This window comes from Calliopsis andreniformis, chromosome 4 (genome assembly GCF_051401765.1).
Source record: "Calliopsis andreniformis isolate RMS-2024a chromosome 4, iyCalAndr_principal, whole genome shotgun sequence".
Classification (NCBI taxonomy): domain Eukaryota; kingdom Metazoa; phylum Arthropoda; class Insecta; order Hymenoptera; family Andrenidae; genus Calliopsis; species Calliopsis andreniformis.
In genome coordinates, this window is record NC_135065.1 from 8,979,337 (window position 1) to 9,000,896 (window position 21,560).

Here is a 21,560-nt window from a genome sequence, read left to right on the forward strand (position 1 = left end):
TTAAAATTTAATAGCTGTTAAATAATGTAATATATTATTTGGAATAGTGGTGCTTTAAACGTGCGCTGAGATCTGGGGCAAGTTTCATTGAAGCAGGGTTTGAGAAGAAAATTGTGGATTATTGTAAGTGGAGTCTAGAGGTTATTGGATTGTTGTAAATTCTTGGGAGTGGAGTAAAACAGCTTTTCTTTTGTTTGTGTTATTGGAGTATTAAACACTATGGTTTAATAGGGGATATTCTATCGAAGATAGAATTAGCTATTAGTAGTCTACAGTACTCCACTAGCTTAGTCTGTTCACTTCAAACCTTTAAGCAACACTTTTCCTCAAATTTCAATTTCCTTTAATGCCAACCTCACGAGCATAGGTACATATAGTGAAAATTCTTAGGTCAATATTTCCCTATTTTTGATGCCTCAGGAAAAAATTCTACCTCAATTATTGTTCTTGGTGAATCGATGAAATTTTGCCTACCCATCGACAAAGTCTTGCAGATTCCACAGGTCAAAAGAAAGTTGTATTTTCTCCCCATATACATACTCAACAGTAAAAAAAGTTAGAAGTTAGATGAGTTTTAAAGCAGATACCTATGGCTCAGTCCATGGCAATTCTAGCATTGCATCCTGCCACCCATTGGCCACTATCTATCTAACCCAGACCTATTGTTCAGTACCTCTGCACTAGAAGGCTTAATAAAGCTCTTATTACACAGTGAAATGTACCATAAGGGTTAAGAGCTGTCTCACAGTCTCCCAAATCTTACTCTCAAAATTGCATACATATGCATGCGCCATGGTCCCAGAAATATCGCCAACAGTTAACACATGTTCGTCCCCAGCGTAACAAAGACAATTAAACCGATAGCCTGGCGCCACCGCCGCCCAGGGGGACCATCTCTTGACCATGAACGCGGGCTCACCTGCGAAGCCCAGCACCAAAGCAGTCGCTGCACTTGCACCATTATTCCGAGGCCGGGGGACCAATTGCCATTACCATACAATGCCGCTCGCGGCTGATACGCGCGCAGACGAATATTCTCCGTCAGTGATTTACCGGCGCGAATTAATCTCCCGCGTTAAATGAAAAGCCGAAGACTCGAGCGCGAGCATCCTTCACGCTCGATCGCGTGGGCGCAGGGGGTTGTGCTTCTCGAGCTCTGTGGACCCTCTCGATCCCTTCGACCAGTCGCATCTTGAACGCTGTGCACGCGAGATAAGGGACTGGGACAGGGGACTCTCTTGGTGTCACGCGACGATGCCTCTGCTTTTTGGCGAGAGAGTGAACCATACTCTAGATACTTGACCTGCTGAATCGACCTGTCTTGAGAGAAATCCCTTTTGCGTTGCCCTTAGTACTTTCCAAGGGACTTCTTGTAGGATACCTTTCAAAATTTGAAACTGCACTGTACTAAATTAAACTAGGAGTAAAATCCTAGTTCCAAAATTTCCTGCAGAAACCCTGCATAGAGGCAAAACTGACCTCTCAACAGAATCTTCACCAGTCACTGAACCCTGATACTAGTGTACCAAATCTATCTCAAACACAAAATTATCTCCATATCTCTAACTCTTCCTCGTCCACGCAAATCCTCTGGTCATCGAAGAGCGTGAAATTGAATGCCCAAATCGCGATCTCCGACTCACGATGGGGTCCACATCCGCGAGAATCATCGATCCTCCATTCGGAACGGTCGGGTCTGCATATCGGCATGACAAGATAATTCTCTCGCATTAACCAGCCGCGGTTCACGCGTTATTCGTATCACTTCACTACCGCATACCGAGGTGATCGGCAAGAAAGACGAACGCGCACGAAACCCGCGCTTGCAGGGCTCTGGAAGGGTATAAGGAACGAGGAGGAGGAAAAAGGGCAGGGGAGGGTGATCGATTCGCGGTGGGGACCAATTAAATCGTGATTCAGCGCGGATGTAACGCCAGCAGAAACGCTGCTGCTCGCAGATATAATCTACTCGGTTGCAATAAATCGATGTAGGTAAATGAGTCGCGTCCTTTCCGCCGCGGTGCGTCCTCCTTTCTCGTTTCATTACCCACTTGCGGGACCTCAGAAGGATATTCTCCTTTACGAGCGCGTCGAAGCTAATGGACGGAGGAAAAATGAGGATAGGTCACCCGAGGCTGATTTTCACGTCTGACGGAGCTGGACGCGGCAACCGTGCTGCTGCTGGCTAATCGAGTCTCTTCCCTTGCTCACTTTTCACTTCGAGCCATTCCTTGAGAACCTGTTCGACTTGGCCGAGGAAACTTTCGTTTAGGCCGATGGCGGAAGTGCTTGAAATGGGCCATGTCTTGGGTCTGTGATTACAAGGCGAGGTGATGTGTCGAATGATTCTTTTTTCAAAAATTAGTTTTGGAATTTGAGAATTTCTAATCTTAGAATTTTTTAATTATTTTAATATCCAGAACTGAGATTCGAAAGATTTCGGTCATTTTTATTAATACCATATGTAGAATTTATGTTATCAGTCCTGACTGTTTTGTATCACAGTTTGTCGCATAAAATCAAGCTTTATGTTTAAACTAATTTAAAGTGACGTAAGTAGCAATTATCTATAATATATAACTATTCTAGTTTAGGTAGTTGAGTCTCGGAGGAATCAGATCGTCTTATGAATAATAATTTAATATCGCGTGCAATGTATCGAATATCTATAAGATATAGTTAGGCGATCCAATGACTTGCAGAATTTGAAATTGTGCTCCAGATATATCTCAGATGAGTTCAAATGACACGTTAACCGAGCGACGGCTCACCGATATGGATGTACAGTATTATCAAGAGAACGTGCGACTTATCTAGCTTTCCACTTGGGAACTGTATTTTCAGGCCAGGGGAATTGTAACGACAACTCCTATTACTCTTTTCCTTGCTGGCAGATATCCGATATCCTATTATCCAGGATCTAACAGTGCCCAAAATAAACTCGGTTGACCTGAATTTCGTTAATTTATCGTACCGCCAAATTTCTCCACGTTCTAATTGAATTTTAATCGAGTGAGAAACGTGGGTCAAACGTCAAATGTACAAATAATTTAAATTCTTGGAGTTGTATAGTATTTATACGATCAGTTATTAATTCATACGATTGTCATTCATAACGAGTTGAAAACAGAATGGAAAAATTATTTGCATTGCATATATACTCATTGAAGTATCTACATCTCTTCACAAATAATGTTATAAAAAAATATGTGGAAAAAAGGAAGGGCCACAGCAAAAATATTAAATATAATATTAGTCATAAGATTAAAGGAGAATTGGTCGTATAGATTTAAAAAATTTTTAATGAAATCACATCTGGTCGCAAGATAATTAGTTTAATTTTTCTGCTTTGATCCTGCACAGTATATAAAGCGGGAATTAAATAAGCGAAATCCTCATTCGATTCTAGCGCATTGTTCTCGTTTCAAGTGTCTCTGCAGAGGACCCGAATGTCGCGCATCGTCGTTGCAAGTGCAGCGGGAACACACATTCTCTTAATGGAAGTGTCAGCTGCAGCTGCACGGTTCACATTTCACGCAGCCGGATACCATTTCGTTTAATTTCTTCATTTAATTATTTAATTATTTACTTGACAGACTGGTTCACCCTCTTCTTTGACCCTGTGCGAAAATCATTGGCACAAATTTTTCTCACGTAATTTACCTCAAAGTGGATTTAAATGACCTGCAGTAAGGCTCGCGTTTAATTTGATTGCTGCTTCAATTTTCATATCTGATTCTACGAATGTTAAGCGTTTTTATATTCAGTAATTGTTCATTGTAATACTGCTCTAAGAAGAAACTATTTTTTTAATGAGAATCTTTAGCTCATTCTTCGAATAGTCTCATTTTTATAAAATATAGAATATTAAAATTTGGGGATCATTCTTTTCTCTTAGTAAAATTTATTCAGGAAAAATTCTTGACTCATTTTATATTTAGTTTATAAAATTCATAGTCATCCAAATTCGAAATTAACTTATTCCAGTCACACATTTGATCAAGATCTAATCTTTTAAGTCATTAAAAACCGTCCTTATGAATAGAAAAAGTATGATAAAGTTTCCACGTATTTGTTTCCTAGAAAATCTATCAATTCCAGTTTCCCTTCGATTCTTTCTATTACTAAACCTCTAACGCTGATATATGATTATTCAAAGGGTACTACTGTATCGCGTTTCCGCGAAACGAAGCGTAATCTCGGCGTATGCCGATACGCAAATCGCAGAGGGGTTTTTAGGATAATCTGCCTGGGCCTCGAAGATGAATCCAGCGAAATGAAGTCACGCCGGGAATTAATTATTCGAAATGAACGCCGTCCGCCGATGGCTGGTCCATTAAAACCAGGAAATTGTTCGGGCTTAACGTCTCGTTTATGGCAGGGATGTTTCGACCTGTGTCTACCGTGTAACCAGATCGTTAGCAAAACACAGCCCCGTGTACGCTGGAAGTCCCTCAGATTTCTGTTACGATTACCAGCCATAATTGACGCGCGGTAATTGTCCATAAATTATCTGTCGCTAAGCTACCCCTAGGACTGGTTTTTGCCCCATCGATATGTAATAATTATTGCGTAATCTCGTTGCGTGGCGAAAATTAACAGCACACCAAGGTTGTATCGCTTGCCATGCAATTTACTGTTAGAGGCAATCTGCTTTCCAACTACTTTTGCAACATCGTAAGCGTGATATAGACGCAGCGGACGAAATTACTTTTCGTTTCTTGCGACCATTCGTTCTCGAGGAAGTCTAAATATCGCGTGTACTTATAATCGTGTGTAATTGCGGGATACGTTGTGATAGCTATCTGCAACAAATTAGACGACTATTAACCTTGTGGTAAGCGTTTGTAGTTCTGTTACGACATGGGATTTCCACAGATGCAGGTACATATGTTTGATGTTGCCTCGGGAGCTTCTCCTTAGTTTGTTGTTTCGATTATTGTATCAAGTTTTTAATTTTCTATAGCTACCGAGACAGTCGAATTGATTAGGTTTTATTTCTTAAAAAATTGGTATTTTTCAAGGTTCTAACTTTACATTGTGTTGCAAGTGAAACGAATGAAGAGAAGCCTCTTGCTTGGTAATTGAAAGAACATAGTTATCTGTATTTCCATATGTAGCTTATCTCGCTGGAACGCGGAGAAACTTGTGGCGATTAATTTCTTTAATAAGGCAACGATTAAAATCCCCTTTAATTTGTAGGGTCATTGGAGCCCATTGTTTCTGAGAAATTGGAGCGTTTACTAAAGTCGATATCTTGCTCTCGCCATTGCCAAGGAAAAGAATTGACAGACAACCTTGTAACCCAATTAAATTCCACCACGATTATTTAACGAGCCTTGAACTCGATTGCTTTTGCTGGCATCTTACGTATAATTTTCCTTATATTGTCTATCGATAGTTCACTGAACGCTGTATACACTAGCAAGGGTGCTTAAGTTGCCTTAAGTTCGGTTTGTCTTTCGCCTAATTTAATACTTGAATATTTAAAATTAAAAGTAGTATTTTTATTTTGAAATTAAAATTCGTATTCCTTGGTCAGATTTAATACTGCAGTAGTATCAAAGATTGAACTATTTCTGACTCTATTAAAGGGGTTAAAATTGTAATAATGTTTCGATAGTTCCAGCGTCATAAATTTCATAAAATTGTATTAGAAAATAGGGATCTTTGAAAGGTTTATAGCATATGCAATTTTGGTGCATGTGCATTAAGAAATTCTAGACTACAGTGTTAGAGAAACTCTGGTATTTACCTAAAGCACCAGAGCGTTTATGCATTAATGGCAACTGAAAGTGACAAATAGATGTCAGTATGCTGGTATGGCAGTCTGGAATATGGGGCGATCGAAAGTAACAATTAAAGGCCGATGTATGATGTAGAAAAGTAGAAGTGGAATTTTCTCTTGAAATACCGACTGTATGTGGGCCGACTCGAGGTTTCTGTTTTATGTTAACGAACCATGAAACGGAATTTAATTACGAGGGTAATGGAAAATTGTTTGAATAGGAAAGTGAGTTACTCAAGTGGAGAGGCAAATTATTCGATTAAGGGTATTATTTTAATATTAAAATCGCGCGAGCAGAAGCGAAAGAAAGCTTGAAAACGCTTCTGATCGAGCCCAGGCAAAATAAAATAAAATACATCCATAATATACAAAACGTATTTACACAGAATAATTTATCATAAAAATTCATTTAAAAAGTAAAACAATATTCACTTTTATATATATTTAAGAAATCTTTTCAATTGAATTCTGTTATCTCATTTACTACAGTACCTATATGAATCGTATTTTTCTCTAAAATAAATATTTTCCAATTCAATTTACTTTCAGTACAATATTTTGAGATCACACGTGAATGGAATATCAAAGTGTTAAAACAATACAGTAGAAATGAAAAAAATGATACGATACCTTTAACAAAGTCCAATTCACTTCTCTCTCAATGTCGTATCGATTATAATGTCTCTCTCTAATTAAGCAGACGAGTTTGTACAAAGTATCGGAATTTTTTACTTCACAATGTCCCCATCGATTCGAAGATAAATTGAATACGGCGTATTTTTTCGTCAATTTTCACGATGCCAAGGTAAAGTGAGTTGTTATCGAGCCGCTTAGTGAGAGAGACGTCGGAAAGAAAGGGGAGTGATCGGGAAAAGGGCTCTTTTGAATAAGACTTCTTTGTATACAGCTGGGGGAGTTCCCATTCCTCTCAACTAACGTGGAACGAAAAACGTCGGGGTTGAGATCCACTCACTGTATCTGCTTTACGTCTCATCGATAAATATAGCTTAGAAACGGATTGATCGGTATTTTGCTTAACACTCGCGTTACTTTAAATAAACGCATTTTTCAAGATACAGAAGACAAATTACTGCTGATATGGTAGGCTGTTTATTCAACTTTGACGTCTTCTGCTGTATGATGCAATATTTAACCCTTGGAATATCAAGGTGGGTCACTCACTGAGGGACTTTAACCCCTCAGGGACGACCTCCATGTATATGGACCCTCATTATTTTTTATATCGTTTTTAAATTATTTATAATATGCATCATACTATTGGCTTATTCAGGGAAGTTTTTTTAAAGTAATTCTTCGTTGATTGGAGAATATTTACGAATCATTTAATTGGGAAAACACAAGCTTTTTACTTTTAATTTTTATTTTCGTTTTGGAGTTGAGGGGTTAATATCATTTCTATAAAATACTCAAATACATATTTAGATTTTTAAATTTTTGCCTACTTAGCATTCTTCACTTTTCTTCCGTTCATGTAATGAAATCCAATTAGTAGAAATTTCTAAGCACTGATGTGTGAAGCCCACAGGCATAAAGATAGTAACAGTAAAGCATATAATCATTAGCATGCTTGGATACGTACCACCAGAAGCTTCTACTATGCCATTTACATACATGGTTGCAAAATTCGAAGCTAATTTCTGTTATACAATATCTCTGTTAAAGAATTGCTTTTGGTAAAAAATTGCAAAGAATCGTTGACTCGTAAAACGTTGAAATTATTATAGAATCTTAAGCTAAGATTAACGTATAAGTTGAGGGACATATGTATTTACTCATCACAAAGGTAAAATTAATAGCTATTTCAACTTTACCTCCCATGGCGAAAGTCATATTAATAATTCATTTCGCCACGATTCCAGCTGGAACGTTGACAATTGTCTTCCCCGTGTTTCATAGTCAACACGCTCTGTTGGCTACTGGCTCATTACGAGTCTAATTCACCGAAATTATGAACGAATTTTACGGCACAGCATATGTACACAGCGTTTTTAACCAATGCGCTACTATTTTCTACCATATGGTGCTCTATAGAGAACTATAAAGTGTACAACACGATGTTTCGAGACATTAATTTACCTATTCGCTGGTTACACTATTTTCTTCGGCTGTCGTCGTAGCTAGTTTAATTAACTGAAACCTTCATTATCGCCTAATGGGTGCATCAGGTGGTCTGTCATTTAATTATTATAATTATAGTCTGGCCAACTAATTTCAGTTCACAACGTTTATTGCAACTAATAAGGAAGGATAAGTGATAGGCAATTATAAAATTAAATTGTGTGCTAGTTGATTTCTGTGTAAAGTATAAATCTAATATTCGATTTGGGACAACACGCACTTAATGAACGTGAGGTTTTAATTACCCTTCCGTCGGTCATGATTAACACCTTGTTATTAAAGCTGCTGGAAATTAAGTAGGTCTTTTTTATCAATAAGGAAGACGCTATTAACAGGTTCTATGTCTCTGGTATTTCTGGGAAAATGTAAGAAATAAAAAATTTAAGCATTTTAAATTTCAATCTTCAAATTTTTAAATTTGAATATTTGAAAATTCGATTATTTGAATATTTGAATATTTGAATATTTGAATATTTGAATGTTTGAAAGTTTGAATATTTGAATATTTGAATATTTGAATATTTGAAATTTGAATATTTGAATGTTTGAATGTTTGAAAGTTTGAATATTTGAAATTTGAATATTTGAATATTTGAATATTTGAATATTTGAATATTTGAATATTTGAAAACTACAATATATGCACAAAATTATACTAACTTAAAGATAGGAAACTGTACAAGTTCCAAGTTCTAGTAATTTTGAAACCAAAATCTTTGCACAGGTGAAAATTTTAGAATGAGACGATATCAAACTTTCTAAAACCGTGAAAATCTCCCAATCCAAAACCCTCTTTCTCATCGCCCATTATTCTCACAACTCATACACCACAGATTCTATTCCAAGATCAAAATTACAATCATAATCCAAGCCAGCAGAGGTGCCCCTAACCCAATCGCTGCCCACAGCGAAACCGTTAAACTCATCCGCGAGCCCAGCAAAAATCTCGCAAGATAAACTCTAATAACCCTCGCCTCCGCAGTCTAACGATCACACCTTCGCTCCCAATCAAGCAATCTCAATCGATCACTCTCCTCCATAACGAGCGAAAGAAGGGCAACGAACGTTCCAAATCTTCATTGCCGCGCTCAACAGGGTCAGCGGTTAATTTATGCCTTGTAACTGTTCTAAACACCGATCGGTATAATTGACCGTTTGACGGCGCAACGAGATTTCTGGATTAATGGCTCGCCTCGTTTCTCGTTGGCTCCGCCGTGTTTCTATCCAATTACGTAATAGCCTGGCCACACTGGCTCGTCGAGGGCCCGCGATTCGAGGCCGTTATTATCGAGACGTATCGGCTCGTTGGCACGTGCTCTGGTACCGAGATCGCGCTTATTAATTAACAGAGGAACGTGGGAAACGGGGAAAGAGAGAGGGGCCACGCAGAGTGGCAAGAAACGCCGAACGAAGAGGCTGCCTCTTCGGTGGAGGAGCGGCCCGCAGATAAGATCGCTGGTAATGAACTATCCGGATCCAGCGTGCTTCTAATGAGGACCGTAGGAAGTAATCTCGCTGCCTGGAAGAAACAACCGCGTCTCTGCTCCGCTCTCCACGCTCCTCTGCTCGCTTTTGCGCTTTCGAACGCCGCGGACCGACCCTCGAGGACCTCTCACCTGTCCTACGCTCACTGAGGCTGCTTCTTCTCGCGGACTTCCGCGATTTCGGTCGGATCTTGGAGAACGCGAGAGGGACCCGCGAGTGGCATCGCTAAACGAAGTGATTTTTACGTGGGGAGCAGTTCTGACGAAGGAGAGACTCAAATCTGAGCTCGAGGAAAATGGAGGGAGTCACTGTTTCGGGGAATTTGTCTCGGGGCTCTTAATTGTTGACGAGATTTCTTGGGATCAAGGATTTGAGATTCTAGTGGAAGGGAATTAAATTGGGGGAACTTCTTCTTTGTAGATGCAACAGAAGATGAAAGATCAGTATTTTTTTTATTTCAGTCTTTTTGAAATATAAATGAGCTGCTTATAGTATTTTCTCTTGCAGCGATGGAAATATCAGATGAGTGCAGGTTTGCTGATATTAATATAAAATTTATGTTTTCCTCAGTAACTCCTATTATCATAATTTTGAAGTATAATTTTTCTTTCAGTAATGTCCATTACATTTTTTGTTTATATCGTTACTGTAAATTAATGTCCATAATTATGGAAATGGGATAGTTTACCCTACATGGATAACATGGTAGTTAAAGTGTTGAACAAGCACATCGTGTCGCCATGTCTGATAAGCTGATGTTTTGTTAAAGTGGCGCAGAATAGTTAATGTGACAACGATCGATCAGTTGGAGTAGGCTTAACTTCCATTAACATCAATTGCCTTTTTTATTATTTTAACGTTAAAGTCGTAGAGAAAATGATTAGAATTTAAAATTGTTAAAATTATTCATTTTCACGCGTAGAAATAAATTTAATTACTTAAACAAATTCTTAAGAAAATTGAAAATCTTTATTGAAAGAGTTCAAGTGCATTTTATAAAATATTCACGTACACTTCTAGTAAAAATGGATGCCAGACATTGTGTCACGAGGCAGTAGCAAGTCAAAGCAAAACTGCCATAGAAATATCGTATACGACATCACATTCGCCTCCCTCCAATTTGGGTAACATTTCCTTTTCGCAGAATTCGAGTATTGCATTTTTATCTTCACACACGACCCGCGTAATACACGCAGTACAATCCCTATGGGGATGGCAGACTGCTCGCAATAAATTCCAATTTCTTCGCTTACTATTTCCCTCTACCCACAGCCAATACGTTCACGTTTCTGACTTTCTTGTCACATGGGGGAGGGTTATCCCAAAAAATTGTATTTTCCTCGAATTCGTCGAACTTATCATAAGTATTCAATATTTTCTCCTTAGGGTAAAATATATAGCGAAGAATATTATGGATCACGATTTACATAAACGAATCTTCTGGAGACTATTCTATCGTACAGTCTTTTCTATTATACAGAAATGTATTTTTATTGTAGATAAAGGCAGGGTAAGTTGAAGCAGACTAATGAACTCGTGTGTAATTAATTTAATAATATCAAAAAAATAGTAAAAAATGAATAGTAGAAAAAAAAATAATGTTGATAATGTAACAAACCCTGAACAACTCTTCCTCACTGTTTTTTAACAGAATTTCAGCTGCACGTCATACAAAAAATTTTACTCGAAAATCCACAGAGTCGTTAAACCTTCTCCACTGTCCTCCCAAAAGCAAATATCGGCCAGGTTGCGGTGCGGTTTAATGCAATACCTTTCGTATGCAAAGCGGTCCGCAGACATGCTGGAATCAGTATCCCAATGCCATTACCGTTCACTGATACAGGACTGTAGAACATTTCGCGTTGCGGTCCCTTGTTCGTAGCATCTGTGCAGAAATATTTCGCTGTTTTTACGACTGCCGCGAGTTCCATACCGCGCCACATTTTACATAGTTACACGAAAGGTGGTAGCGTAGAGTGCGTGCATTCGGAAAACCTCGGAGAAATGTCTTTCCTGGCGATGCCTTACAACTATTCTACTCAGTTAAATTCCTACTTCATCTCCTAGATTTTGGCGTTTCGAAGCCTGTAGGTCAAACCTGCTTTGGCAGGTTAGGGGTGGAAGGTTGGTCATCCCTTTAGGGTGGAAATTTGCAAATAAAGAATCAGAGCAATCCTAGGAAGCCTCAGCTGTTGGATATAGCTTAATTTTAGCTTAATTTTGGTAGCTTAATTTTGGCAATTTTTGGAAAGGGAACTGGGATATTTAATTTCTTTATTTATTGTATAATCATTAAATTTAATTATTATATTGTATGTAGTAGGTATAACTACCTAATAGTATCTGTACGAGTAGACAGCAAATTTGTATGCGTTTATAGAAACTTGAAGTGTGTAGAAAATTTCAGAATAAGATGCAAAAATATTATTAAATTGCAAATGATAGTAAATATTTGAAACTCGGAACAATCTTTTATTTAAGTTCTCTTCTTTAACAGTGTTTATAAAAGTAATTTGCATAAAAATTCGTTGTCTATATGTGAGTTATTTTACCAAAAAAAATTGAAGTTTAAGACTTCGTAACTTTTTTTATCTTGCCCTGCAATTACAGTTTTCATTACATCTTCTCGGAATATTTCATATCGGTAACACTTTATCGATACCTCCCACACAGAACTTATTTTCCCAGTAATTTGATATTCTCGAGCTTAAGACGTATCGTCTCGTCTAAATATTTCCTCTCAGCTCTGCTCGTTTTTCCTCGTTCACTGCACAGTTTCTTCGTCGAGTGCAGCTGGAACTTCGGCGAACTTGCGAACCCCCAGAAGTACCGTCGCAAACCAAACTTTCCAGAATACAATGCAATACCGTGGCATTCGTAGTTTCGAAACTCCCGCTGGAATCTCGCGAGCTACGGGAAACGAAGGCTAGGCTGGCCATTCTCTAACTTGTCTCGCGTTAATTACACCCTGGGACGCTGTTAAGGCGACCACGCGGAGTTGCGTGGATTGCTGTTTATTACGACGAATCGTGAATTGGAAAACTATCAACGAAAGCTACTGTGGCTGATCTCCAAAGTTGTGGGACTGATTCGTGATTTGCTTTTCCCTGAGGAGGAAATCGGCGAACTTGAAATATTAAATCGGGTACACGTTTGCATGGGACACTTGGCAAAAAGTTTTATAAAACGTATGGAAATTTGGAAATATTTGATGAGTTTGATATGATAGCATTTTAAATTTCAGAAACTAAGTATAATATTTTTAAATAGAATATATTGTTGCGTTTCGGTGAAAATTTCTTCTCAGAGATAGTAGAGATAGTAGAATTGTCCCTGAAAATTTCTGACACCTATCATCGATCATCTTGTATATCAATTGAATCCTCATCTAAGGAACATTCGTAACAAATTACCTTCTTCCTGGTGCTTTCCTCTCAAAGACGAATCTTCTCTAAAGCAATTCAGTAAGCAATCTGCACCCCTCGTTCCTACACTCCACATCGACTGAGATTATTCAACCCGAATTAAGAATTCCAGACGAATATTAGCAGCGAAAGATCAGAGAAAGAATCGCTGGCAGAGTGCCAGGAATCTGAAAGACCTTACACCGAGTCGTCATCGCGATCGTTTGAGCCTGGTCTCCAGCGATATCGGCGAACATTGTGCATTGTCTGCCGTGTACACCAGAATTTTCATTGCTCCGCAAGTTCCATGCATATGGATGCACCGTGTGCACTTTTCTGTGCTTAGCTCTCGGAGAATAGTCCATCACGATGCACCAGGAGTGTGCAAAGACTGTGTGCTGGGAGAAAGGGAAGAAATGAAGGTGGCCACCTTTGCTAGGAACCCCTGGGGATGCATTCGTCGATCGAGGGTTGCCACGGGACGTCTTTGTGGCCTCGACTGAAAAAAGGCGTGCGTGGATTTCAATATCGGGAAGCACGCTAGAAATGCGAGAGTAGAGGGAGCATTAGGGAGTCGAATGGAATCTCGGCTGGCAAGTGGAAACTTAGTAGCAGAAGGAGGCGATTGCGTGAATATTCTATTAACTACTTGGCCAAAGTCGGGAGTAGCTGGGATGTGGGTGGAATAGGGATTTAGGGTGGGAAAGAGATTTAGAGATAGAGGATGAGATAAAAAGTGTAATTCAGCACGCTTAGGGGTCTCGGTAGAATACAAAGTGGAACTAGCTAATATCTGTATTTATACCGAGGCAGATACAATCTATATTTTAGGAAACTAATTTTCTAAGCAAGAAAAAGGAAGATGTAGAACAGGATTCTATGAATAAAAATGTGAATCATAAAACTTGATACATACACTTGTCTCTAAAAGTATTAACACACTTATTTGGTCACATCATGTGTATTTGAGAAAAGATCTAAAATCAGTAGAATATGTCTCAAGTCAGAGAAGGTAAAATCAATGAAATAAGTACCAAATCAGACACAGTAAAGTCAGTAGAATAAGTTCTAAGTCAGGACACAGAGAGATAAGTAGAATGAGGCTTGAACCAGACACAGAGAAATCAGTAGAATAAGTTTCAAGTCAGACACAGCGAAATCTCATCTTAGTTTAGTATATAAACTCACTCCTTAAAATTTCTGATCATTGACTATTTATACTGTAAAATAGAAGACCATCGAAGACATATATCCTAATACTTTTGGACGGGGATGTAGGTACATCAAGAAACTCGTATTGAAGCATTCATTGCTAGGAGAAACGGTTACCGTGGATGCAGAGTAGCAACGAAATGCAGGGAGATATTCAGAAGGAAAATGGAAACGTCGGCCTCAGACGCCTTAAAATGCCAATAACTCCGTCGAGAAGAATGTAGAAAGGATGTTGGTCGATAAGGAGGAGGTTTATAGACGCTGTTCGGGTGGATTAAGGAGAGCAGAGCCTCTAAAAACGGTGCTGCGAACGGAAACGCGAAAATAATACGTCTTGCCAGGCCTCGAAGCGCGTCGGGGATTTGGCCAGTCGTCGAAAGGGAGAGAAAAATTTATCGGTGGGTTAGATCAATAAATTGCAATGCCGAAGGCAGTATCTTTCCAAGGGATGAGATTTTTTCGGTCACACTAGCTTCGAAGTGGCGCCTGCACATTTTTCAGTATCCACTCGCAGACGTATGTAATATAGAAAGGTGTATTACGACTGCTGGAATCGATGTTGCACCCTCAATCGTGTACAGGTCGAAGCAGGAAACGCTTGGGAAACTGTGTTTTGCGTAGGTTCACTCAAAGAGATTTATTACACTAATAATTGGTTATAGTGAGAGAATAACGTTTCGAGAATGTCTAATTAATTCTTGAGTTTAACTTCGGGAATTCAACAGATGTGCCATCACCTTCGAAGCAGATTCCTTGAGAGTGTAAATTCAGTCTTTTTATTGTCTAGTTAATTAACATATAAACAAGTATTTTATGATTAAGTTGTCTAAAGGTTGAGAATGTTTTGTAAGAGAAACTGGTACTCTCATGGATTACTATTTTATTTAATGATTCTTCCTCATCTTCTTACCATTTTGGATGCAAATAGTAGCTACCTAATTACAGAAAAATTTTGTATCGTTAGCATCATGAACTTTTTGATCTAAAATTTAATTTTAACACTACACTTAATTTTATACCTGATTTCTCTCGGAAAACGCTCCAAAAAGCTATAACCAAGTTCATAAGTATAACTAATGAATTAATGATCATTAACAACTACGCACGTCGCAACGAACTTGTAACACGTCATAATTGCAACGCAGCAGTTTCATTCACGGCAGAGTTCACCCACAACTTCTTTTTCCCCAGGCTGGAAAGTTTCCTGACTTCATTAACTCTGAATAAGCGGAGGTTATTTACTGATGGCTGAATGGTTGTCGAGACGCAGCTCTCTCCGCGTAATCGTCACTTTTTCAGGGGTGAATCTCTCCGATAGTATATTCTTGGCTCACGTAACATGGTTTCTATCGAGACCGAGCGATATCGTGGCTGAGTGTCGCGAAATGCTGCGTGGTTTCGAAGATTCAACGAAGTTTCTTCTTTCACGTTGTACGTTCGCTGGTCTATGCAGACGCACGTGCTGCTGCGGTCGTAATCCACGATTCGTGCGCCAGCACTCGGTTCAAGAAACAGTTTTGCCGCGTCTGGGACGTTGAATCGATATTTGTTCAGCCCTTGCCCTGCTGACGAGCTGCATGTTGCGTGCCTTTTCGCGGACGAATTAACACTGGAAATACTCGTCTGAATTTGAATCTAATTATCCTTTGGCGTGTTAGTCCATGCTTCCGTGCTAACTTTTGGTTTTATGTGTAGCGTGACATCAAATAATTCTGCTTCCAATTCGTCACATAAAGAATTTCTAAATTATTACTCAATTTATTATCATCTTTTTCTAAGACAGTTCTCAGTGAAGTTACATATTTCAGAACTTTAAAATATTACCATCTCGATAGGAAGTACCTTTGGATATAATTTTATCGAAGATTTAATGGTACGATGAGTGGAACCGTAGTTATTGCTTTGAGAATCTTTCAAGTTTCCTTGAGAGAAAGGTTAATGTCATTTTCACACTATGGATTGGTGTCAAGTGAGATTGGTTTCCTTAGAATAGATGATTCTCCATTCGTTCAACATGGGAATAAAGTTCTGCAAGTTTACAACCTACTCGTACTAGTAAAACTTTATGTTAATTTACTTTCCAGTAAAATCTCGTTTATTCCTTTACTAACGCGCGTACGAATCGATTATTGCTTCCGTTGTTTCCACATAAAATCACATGGATTAACAGTTTTATCAGCAGAACGATCAGCTCGATGTATCGAACGTAGGTGTACGATCAGGGCTCCGGAGATAGTGGATTAGAATGATGATTCATTGAACGTTTATTACCTTCGTCGTGAAGGGAACTTAGCTAAACTAAGTTCTCCCAGTCGATGCAGCTTTGTTTTCTTTCTTCGATCTTGATGAAACCATCTCGCTATTATTTATAGCCCAACTTGTTAATCAGTTCCTGAAGGAAGAACTTTAAAACGAGTTTGCTAACAAATTTTATTAAGACGTCGAGACGCGATGTCACTCGAGTAACAGCTACCAGTTGCGCTCGAGTGACGTTGGCGCCTTGGTGCCAGGGCGGTTTCGAAATTAGGTAATTAATTTAGTGGACTGTCGAGGGCACGCTTTCCAGATGACGACTCCCGACGATCGCCACTTGGTCCCCTGCACGTATTCCAGCCCCTGATTACCTCAAGTGGGGGAGTATAGTGGCGTAATACACGGGCACGTTTTAAGTAATATCATTAAGCACACAGACGTTAATCGGCGACACGTGCTCGTGAGTTGCAAAACTACTCTGCGTGGAAGGAGTGTTTTGTCAATTGAATTTGCTGCTCCTAACTCTGCGCGAAATTTTGATTAATTGGTGTTCTGGGGAAACCGAAATGCAGGGACCTGTATCGAATTTGCCAGAGGCAGATATCGAGAATTTAGGGAATTTTTAATAAACTTGTACTCACCCTGCTAAAAATGTTAGGCTGAAGTAATTGAAGTCTGTTGTGGAATGTAGAAAAATACTCTAACAATCCTGAGTTCAATAGAATCAGCAAGATTCGACTTTGTATATTTAACAAAGCTGTTCTTACTATAGTCAGACTCAGAATTAGCAGCGCCTACATAAAGTCCCAATTGACTATATGTCTAACACGCTGAGTACAAGATTATTCCAAATTCCCTAAAATTCCCTATATCTAGTTCTCACAGAATGGATGCAGGTCTTCGTACATGCCTTACTGGCGTTTTCCAGCATTCATCAGCCTGCTGTCTGTGTACCCAGCTTAAGAATAATCCTCCTGACGAGGATGAGTCGCAGCTCGGATTGGCACGTCGTCTCAGAACGCACACGAGAATCATCGATCCCTATCGAGCTGCTGCAGAAATCGCGTCGCGTTTCCTGTTGCGCTCTTTCACGAGGATAATTGACGCGCTGCCTTCTATTCTTATTGTCGCTACCCAGTGCAGACTTCATTCTCCTAGGACGGGTCAGGCAACAATGGCGCCCTGTCTGATCGAGACTTACTCACCCGAGGCAATCTTTTTCTTTTGCAGAAGCCGAATGCTGCGTTGGCGAAGCTGCCGGGGAGGCGTGCTGGGAACCTTGTTACTGCGTCCTTCTGCAGGATGAGCAGACCCTCACAGCTTACAGGAGCGAGGACATGGCGGTGAGTATTTTATTTTTTCCTTATCTTGGCTTTCTTCTCCATTACGCTGAGAAAAATTCAGTGATCTGGGGCTAATCAACGTAGCTTATTTTCTTTTACCACGAAGCTTGTGCGCATTATGTTCGTGGGAAGCGGTATTATAGAGGATTATATCACTGTTACTCGGTGTATGTTCCTCGTTTGCGGTGAATCTGTTCGTTGTTCACGCTTTCATCTGGCTTGTTTGTTCGGAGGATTTATTTGATCACTGCTAGGGTGGACAGTGGTTTAGTAATTTGAGATATTCGAGGTGTTGAGGCAAAATAGTATAAGTTACATATTTCTTTTTTTATTATTTAGAGAGAGATTGATATTCACTGTTTTGCATCTCAATTTTGTTTTATAAGTATTATGGACTGGATTTTTTTTTTTTTAAGGAAGAAGTTTCTTTAATACATTAAGTATCTTTTTATGCTTTCTAAAAATTGTATAGAGATTTAATCACCGTAATTAGTCTACAGTTTGAGTTAAGGAATTATCTCACAGTAGGATTATTATAGAGTTTTCTGGGAGAGTTATAAAGAATACTAAAGTGAGGAAATGACGTTTTTTAATCTCAGGACTTCTACTAAGCTTCAGAGTTTTGAAGTCATTACAGATTTCTGTGCAAGTCAAGTTTCTTACAATTTGAAACATACATCAGTTTAATGGGAGCTCCGCAGACATCCCCAGAGTTCCTTAAAAGATAACGAGGCACCTGAATTCGAGGATTTATAATTTTTGAATAAAGGTCTCGGCTAAGCTGCGCAGTTTAAAAACTTTTCAACAACGTAGCTCATAATTCACTAAACTCGGGATTGCTTTCTTAAACTTGTATGAGGAACACAAGGAATGAAATTAGTTTCGTATAAAACACCCAAGCCTCATTTTCAGTACACACATCACTTTTGTAGAGTAACTGCTGTGGCTAAGTCGCTTAGTTATATTTAGGAAAGCAAACGCCAGATCGAGACTCGGTCAGCTCGAAATTCTTCGGTATCGACGTTTCTGTGCGTGCATGCAGGAATCCCACGTTTTATCATGCTTACACGCGGCCATGATACAAATGCATGGCAAAGGGTTCCGAGGCTTGTTTGACCGTGTACGGTTGGAATGGCAAAGGGGCGCATAGACTCTAATTCGATTAGAAAGTTTATACCCTCTTCGCAGCTCGACTCTGTACTATCCAATCGTGTTCAAAACTTCAGATTTCTGACTCAAGTTACGACTACTGTGAATATCTAGCGAGATTAGGGCTGAATCGTATCAAAGTGTTTGTTGCTGAGCGACTATAATATTATTGTATTATTAAACGAATTGCTTGAATTTTCAGTATTCAAGTATTTTATCTTTTCTTTTTCTCTTGTTCTTGAATATATAAAACGAGGAGTGTGGTATGGTATATAAAGTGTTAAGATTCACCTTAACTGTCCACTTTTCTCCTCCAAAGAGAAAGAATTTTTCCAAGAAAGTGTAGACTCTGGAGACCAAACCATTTCAGTCTTAAATTTAAAATGAATTTTTAGGTATGTAGAATTTTCACAGCTATCTAGATTCTATCGGTTCTATGACACCAGAAGACATATTGCATTGCACTCGTGTCGCCTCAGCATCGAACGTTTACCTTATTGTACCACGTGCATGTGCATCGCGAATCATTGCACTCAGAGGAATGTAACATGGTTCGCTATTAATCGAGGCAAAACGAAACTCAATCAAAGTTCCTCAACGAACTTCACCCAGAAGCTGCTTCCCTATCGTCTGTTTCGCTAGAGGACCTTTCCCCTGAAAGCTTACTTGACTAATAACTTTTCAACGGAGTTAGCCACGACTTCCATTCCTACTTCCATCTGCTACTTTGCCACCGTGTTTTTATTCACCCCCGCCTCTTTGTATTTCCAGCGGTTTATGAACTGTGTAGCTGCCTCGCGATCGTTGCCAGCTACGGTAGTAAAAGTCAATGGTATCCTTTTTAGGGTCGATATTACCCATGGGAATAAAGAAAAAAGTTTCCACGTGGACTCGAGTTCACCTGCGGTTTTTCTTCCTTAAGATTGCCTCTCAAATATGTATGAAGTGTTTATGCAGACTGCACTGCGCGTGGTGCACTGTTCTACTATGGGCGCAAGGTTTTTTTGCGGAACATTGTGGTTGAGTCACTGCGAATCCAAGGGAAAGAAAGTTATTCGCTGCAATTTCGCGCAGTGGAGAGTATTCGAGGTAGATGAAGTGAAGTCTGTTTCGAAGAGGGACTTCACTTTATTTCTGGTGAATATGAGTGTTTTTCTGGAAGCAGGAAATATTGCGACCATTTTCCGATAGTTTATTCTTCCTTTTATTCTCTCATTTCATACTTGAAATCGGCACCCTCTGGCTGTACATAGTCGCCAGTGAAACGAACGAACGTGGAAACTGGAGAACGACGAAGATTTCTTGTTCCCGATCCATTTTAGTCGCTGGTAAGATCCCCTAAGTGTACCCAATGCTGTATTCCACTCGTGCGTTTCTTTTTCTCTGTCTCCGATAGCACCCGGAATGAGGATCCTATACTTATTGCATAGCTCCAGGGCAGGTTCTCCTTTAGATTAGCTAATTTTAAGAGCCCCACTTCGGTGCAATTATCCCTCTGTGACGAAGCTGCTGAGAACTCTTCTACCCATTCTTCGATTTCTCAGTGGTAGGATTCTCTTTGGCGCCCCTTTCGTTGAGTAAAGTAGGTTTATGCTATTGGTGGTTTGATTCGTTTCGGTGCTAGACAGAGGTACAAATATGTGAGTTCGATGTTATCAATGGTTACCAATGGCTACTAGGGACTACTAGGGTCTACTAGTTGCCATTAGAGCTTATTACTGGTTACTAGTGATTACCAGTGGTTACTAAGAGATATAAGGTGCTACTAGGAACTACTAGTGTTTATTAGCAACTACTAGTAATTACTAGAAGCTACCAGAACCACTACTGGGAATTACTGGGAACTACTAGGAACTACTAGGAACTACTAGGAACTACTAGGAACTACTAGGAACTACTAGGAAATACTAGGAAATACTAGGAAATACTAGGAAATACTAAGAACTATTAGTAACTAGTAGTAACTCAGTAGTAGTTCCAGACCACACGAAATTCATACATCAAACCCCAAGAAAGGCAAACACAACTGAATCACAACGTTGACCCAGGAGTACATACAGCACACTTATTTCCTGTTCCCCTTCGTTTTCGGGATCCCCGCAAAAAATCAGGCAGCGCAGGCCATATTTCTGAAGACACTCATCTGTTTTCTCGATTCAGCTTCCTGATAGGCTACACGAGCTCGCCCGTGTAAGTGGTAGCCATTACGTGTTTAAGGCGGTCCGCAAATCCCGCGGAATCTGGCTAGGGAAACCCTCGGCGTCGCCACTCGTGTTTCGCATGAGAGGACTCCTTGAATTTATTCGTGCTGCCTCTGTGCGCATAATAACCATCCTGGACCGGCTCGAGGGCTTTTTTCCTCGTCGGTGAAAGAGAAATTTTTCCTCGTTATAGTATCAATGACGAATCTGGGAACGGAGACGAATCGCCCGTCTGCGGCGTTCCCTTTCCACGATTTCGCGGGTAAACCGAGTATTTCCTTGGCGAAACGATGGGCCAGTAATGGGAACTTCGAGAGACGAAGGTGTCTTTAGGTAGCAAATCGGCTGGCTTTGATCGAGGGAGAGTGATAAATGGCTCTGCTGGGACAATGAGACTCGCCTGGCCGCGGGAGAGTGATGTAATAATTTGGAGCATTTGTCTGCAATTATGGAGACGGAGAGGTGCTGACAGGTAGATCCGCAAATGTGTCGCCACTTTGGGAGGTTTTTGAAAGAAGAACGCCACGGGTCATTTATTATTCAAATTTTATTAGTTAGATGGATGTCTAGTTTCATTTATTGTAGA

At 39.6% G+C, this 21,560-nt stretch overlaps 1 protein-coding gene across 1 annotated transcript in view; it reads left to right on the forward strand.

The window, feature by feature from the left end:
• The window catches only part of LOC143178522 (uncharacterized), a 172,674-nt gene that overhangs the window by 109,862 nt on the left and 41,252 nt on the right, over positions 1-21,560 (forward strand). Inside the window, exon 2 of the mRNA XM_076377246.1 lies at positions 17,512-17,624. Coding sequence (XP_076233361.1) covers positions 17,512-17,624 — 113 coding nt within the window. The remainder of the gene's footprint in view (positions 1-17,511; positions 17,625-21,560) is intronic.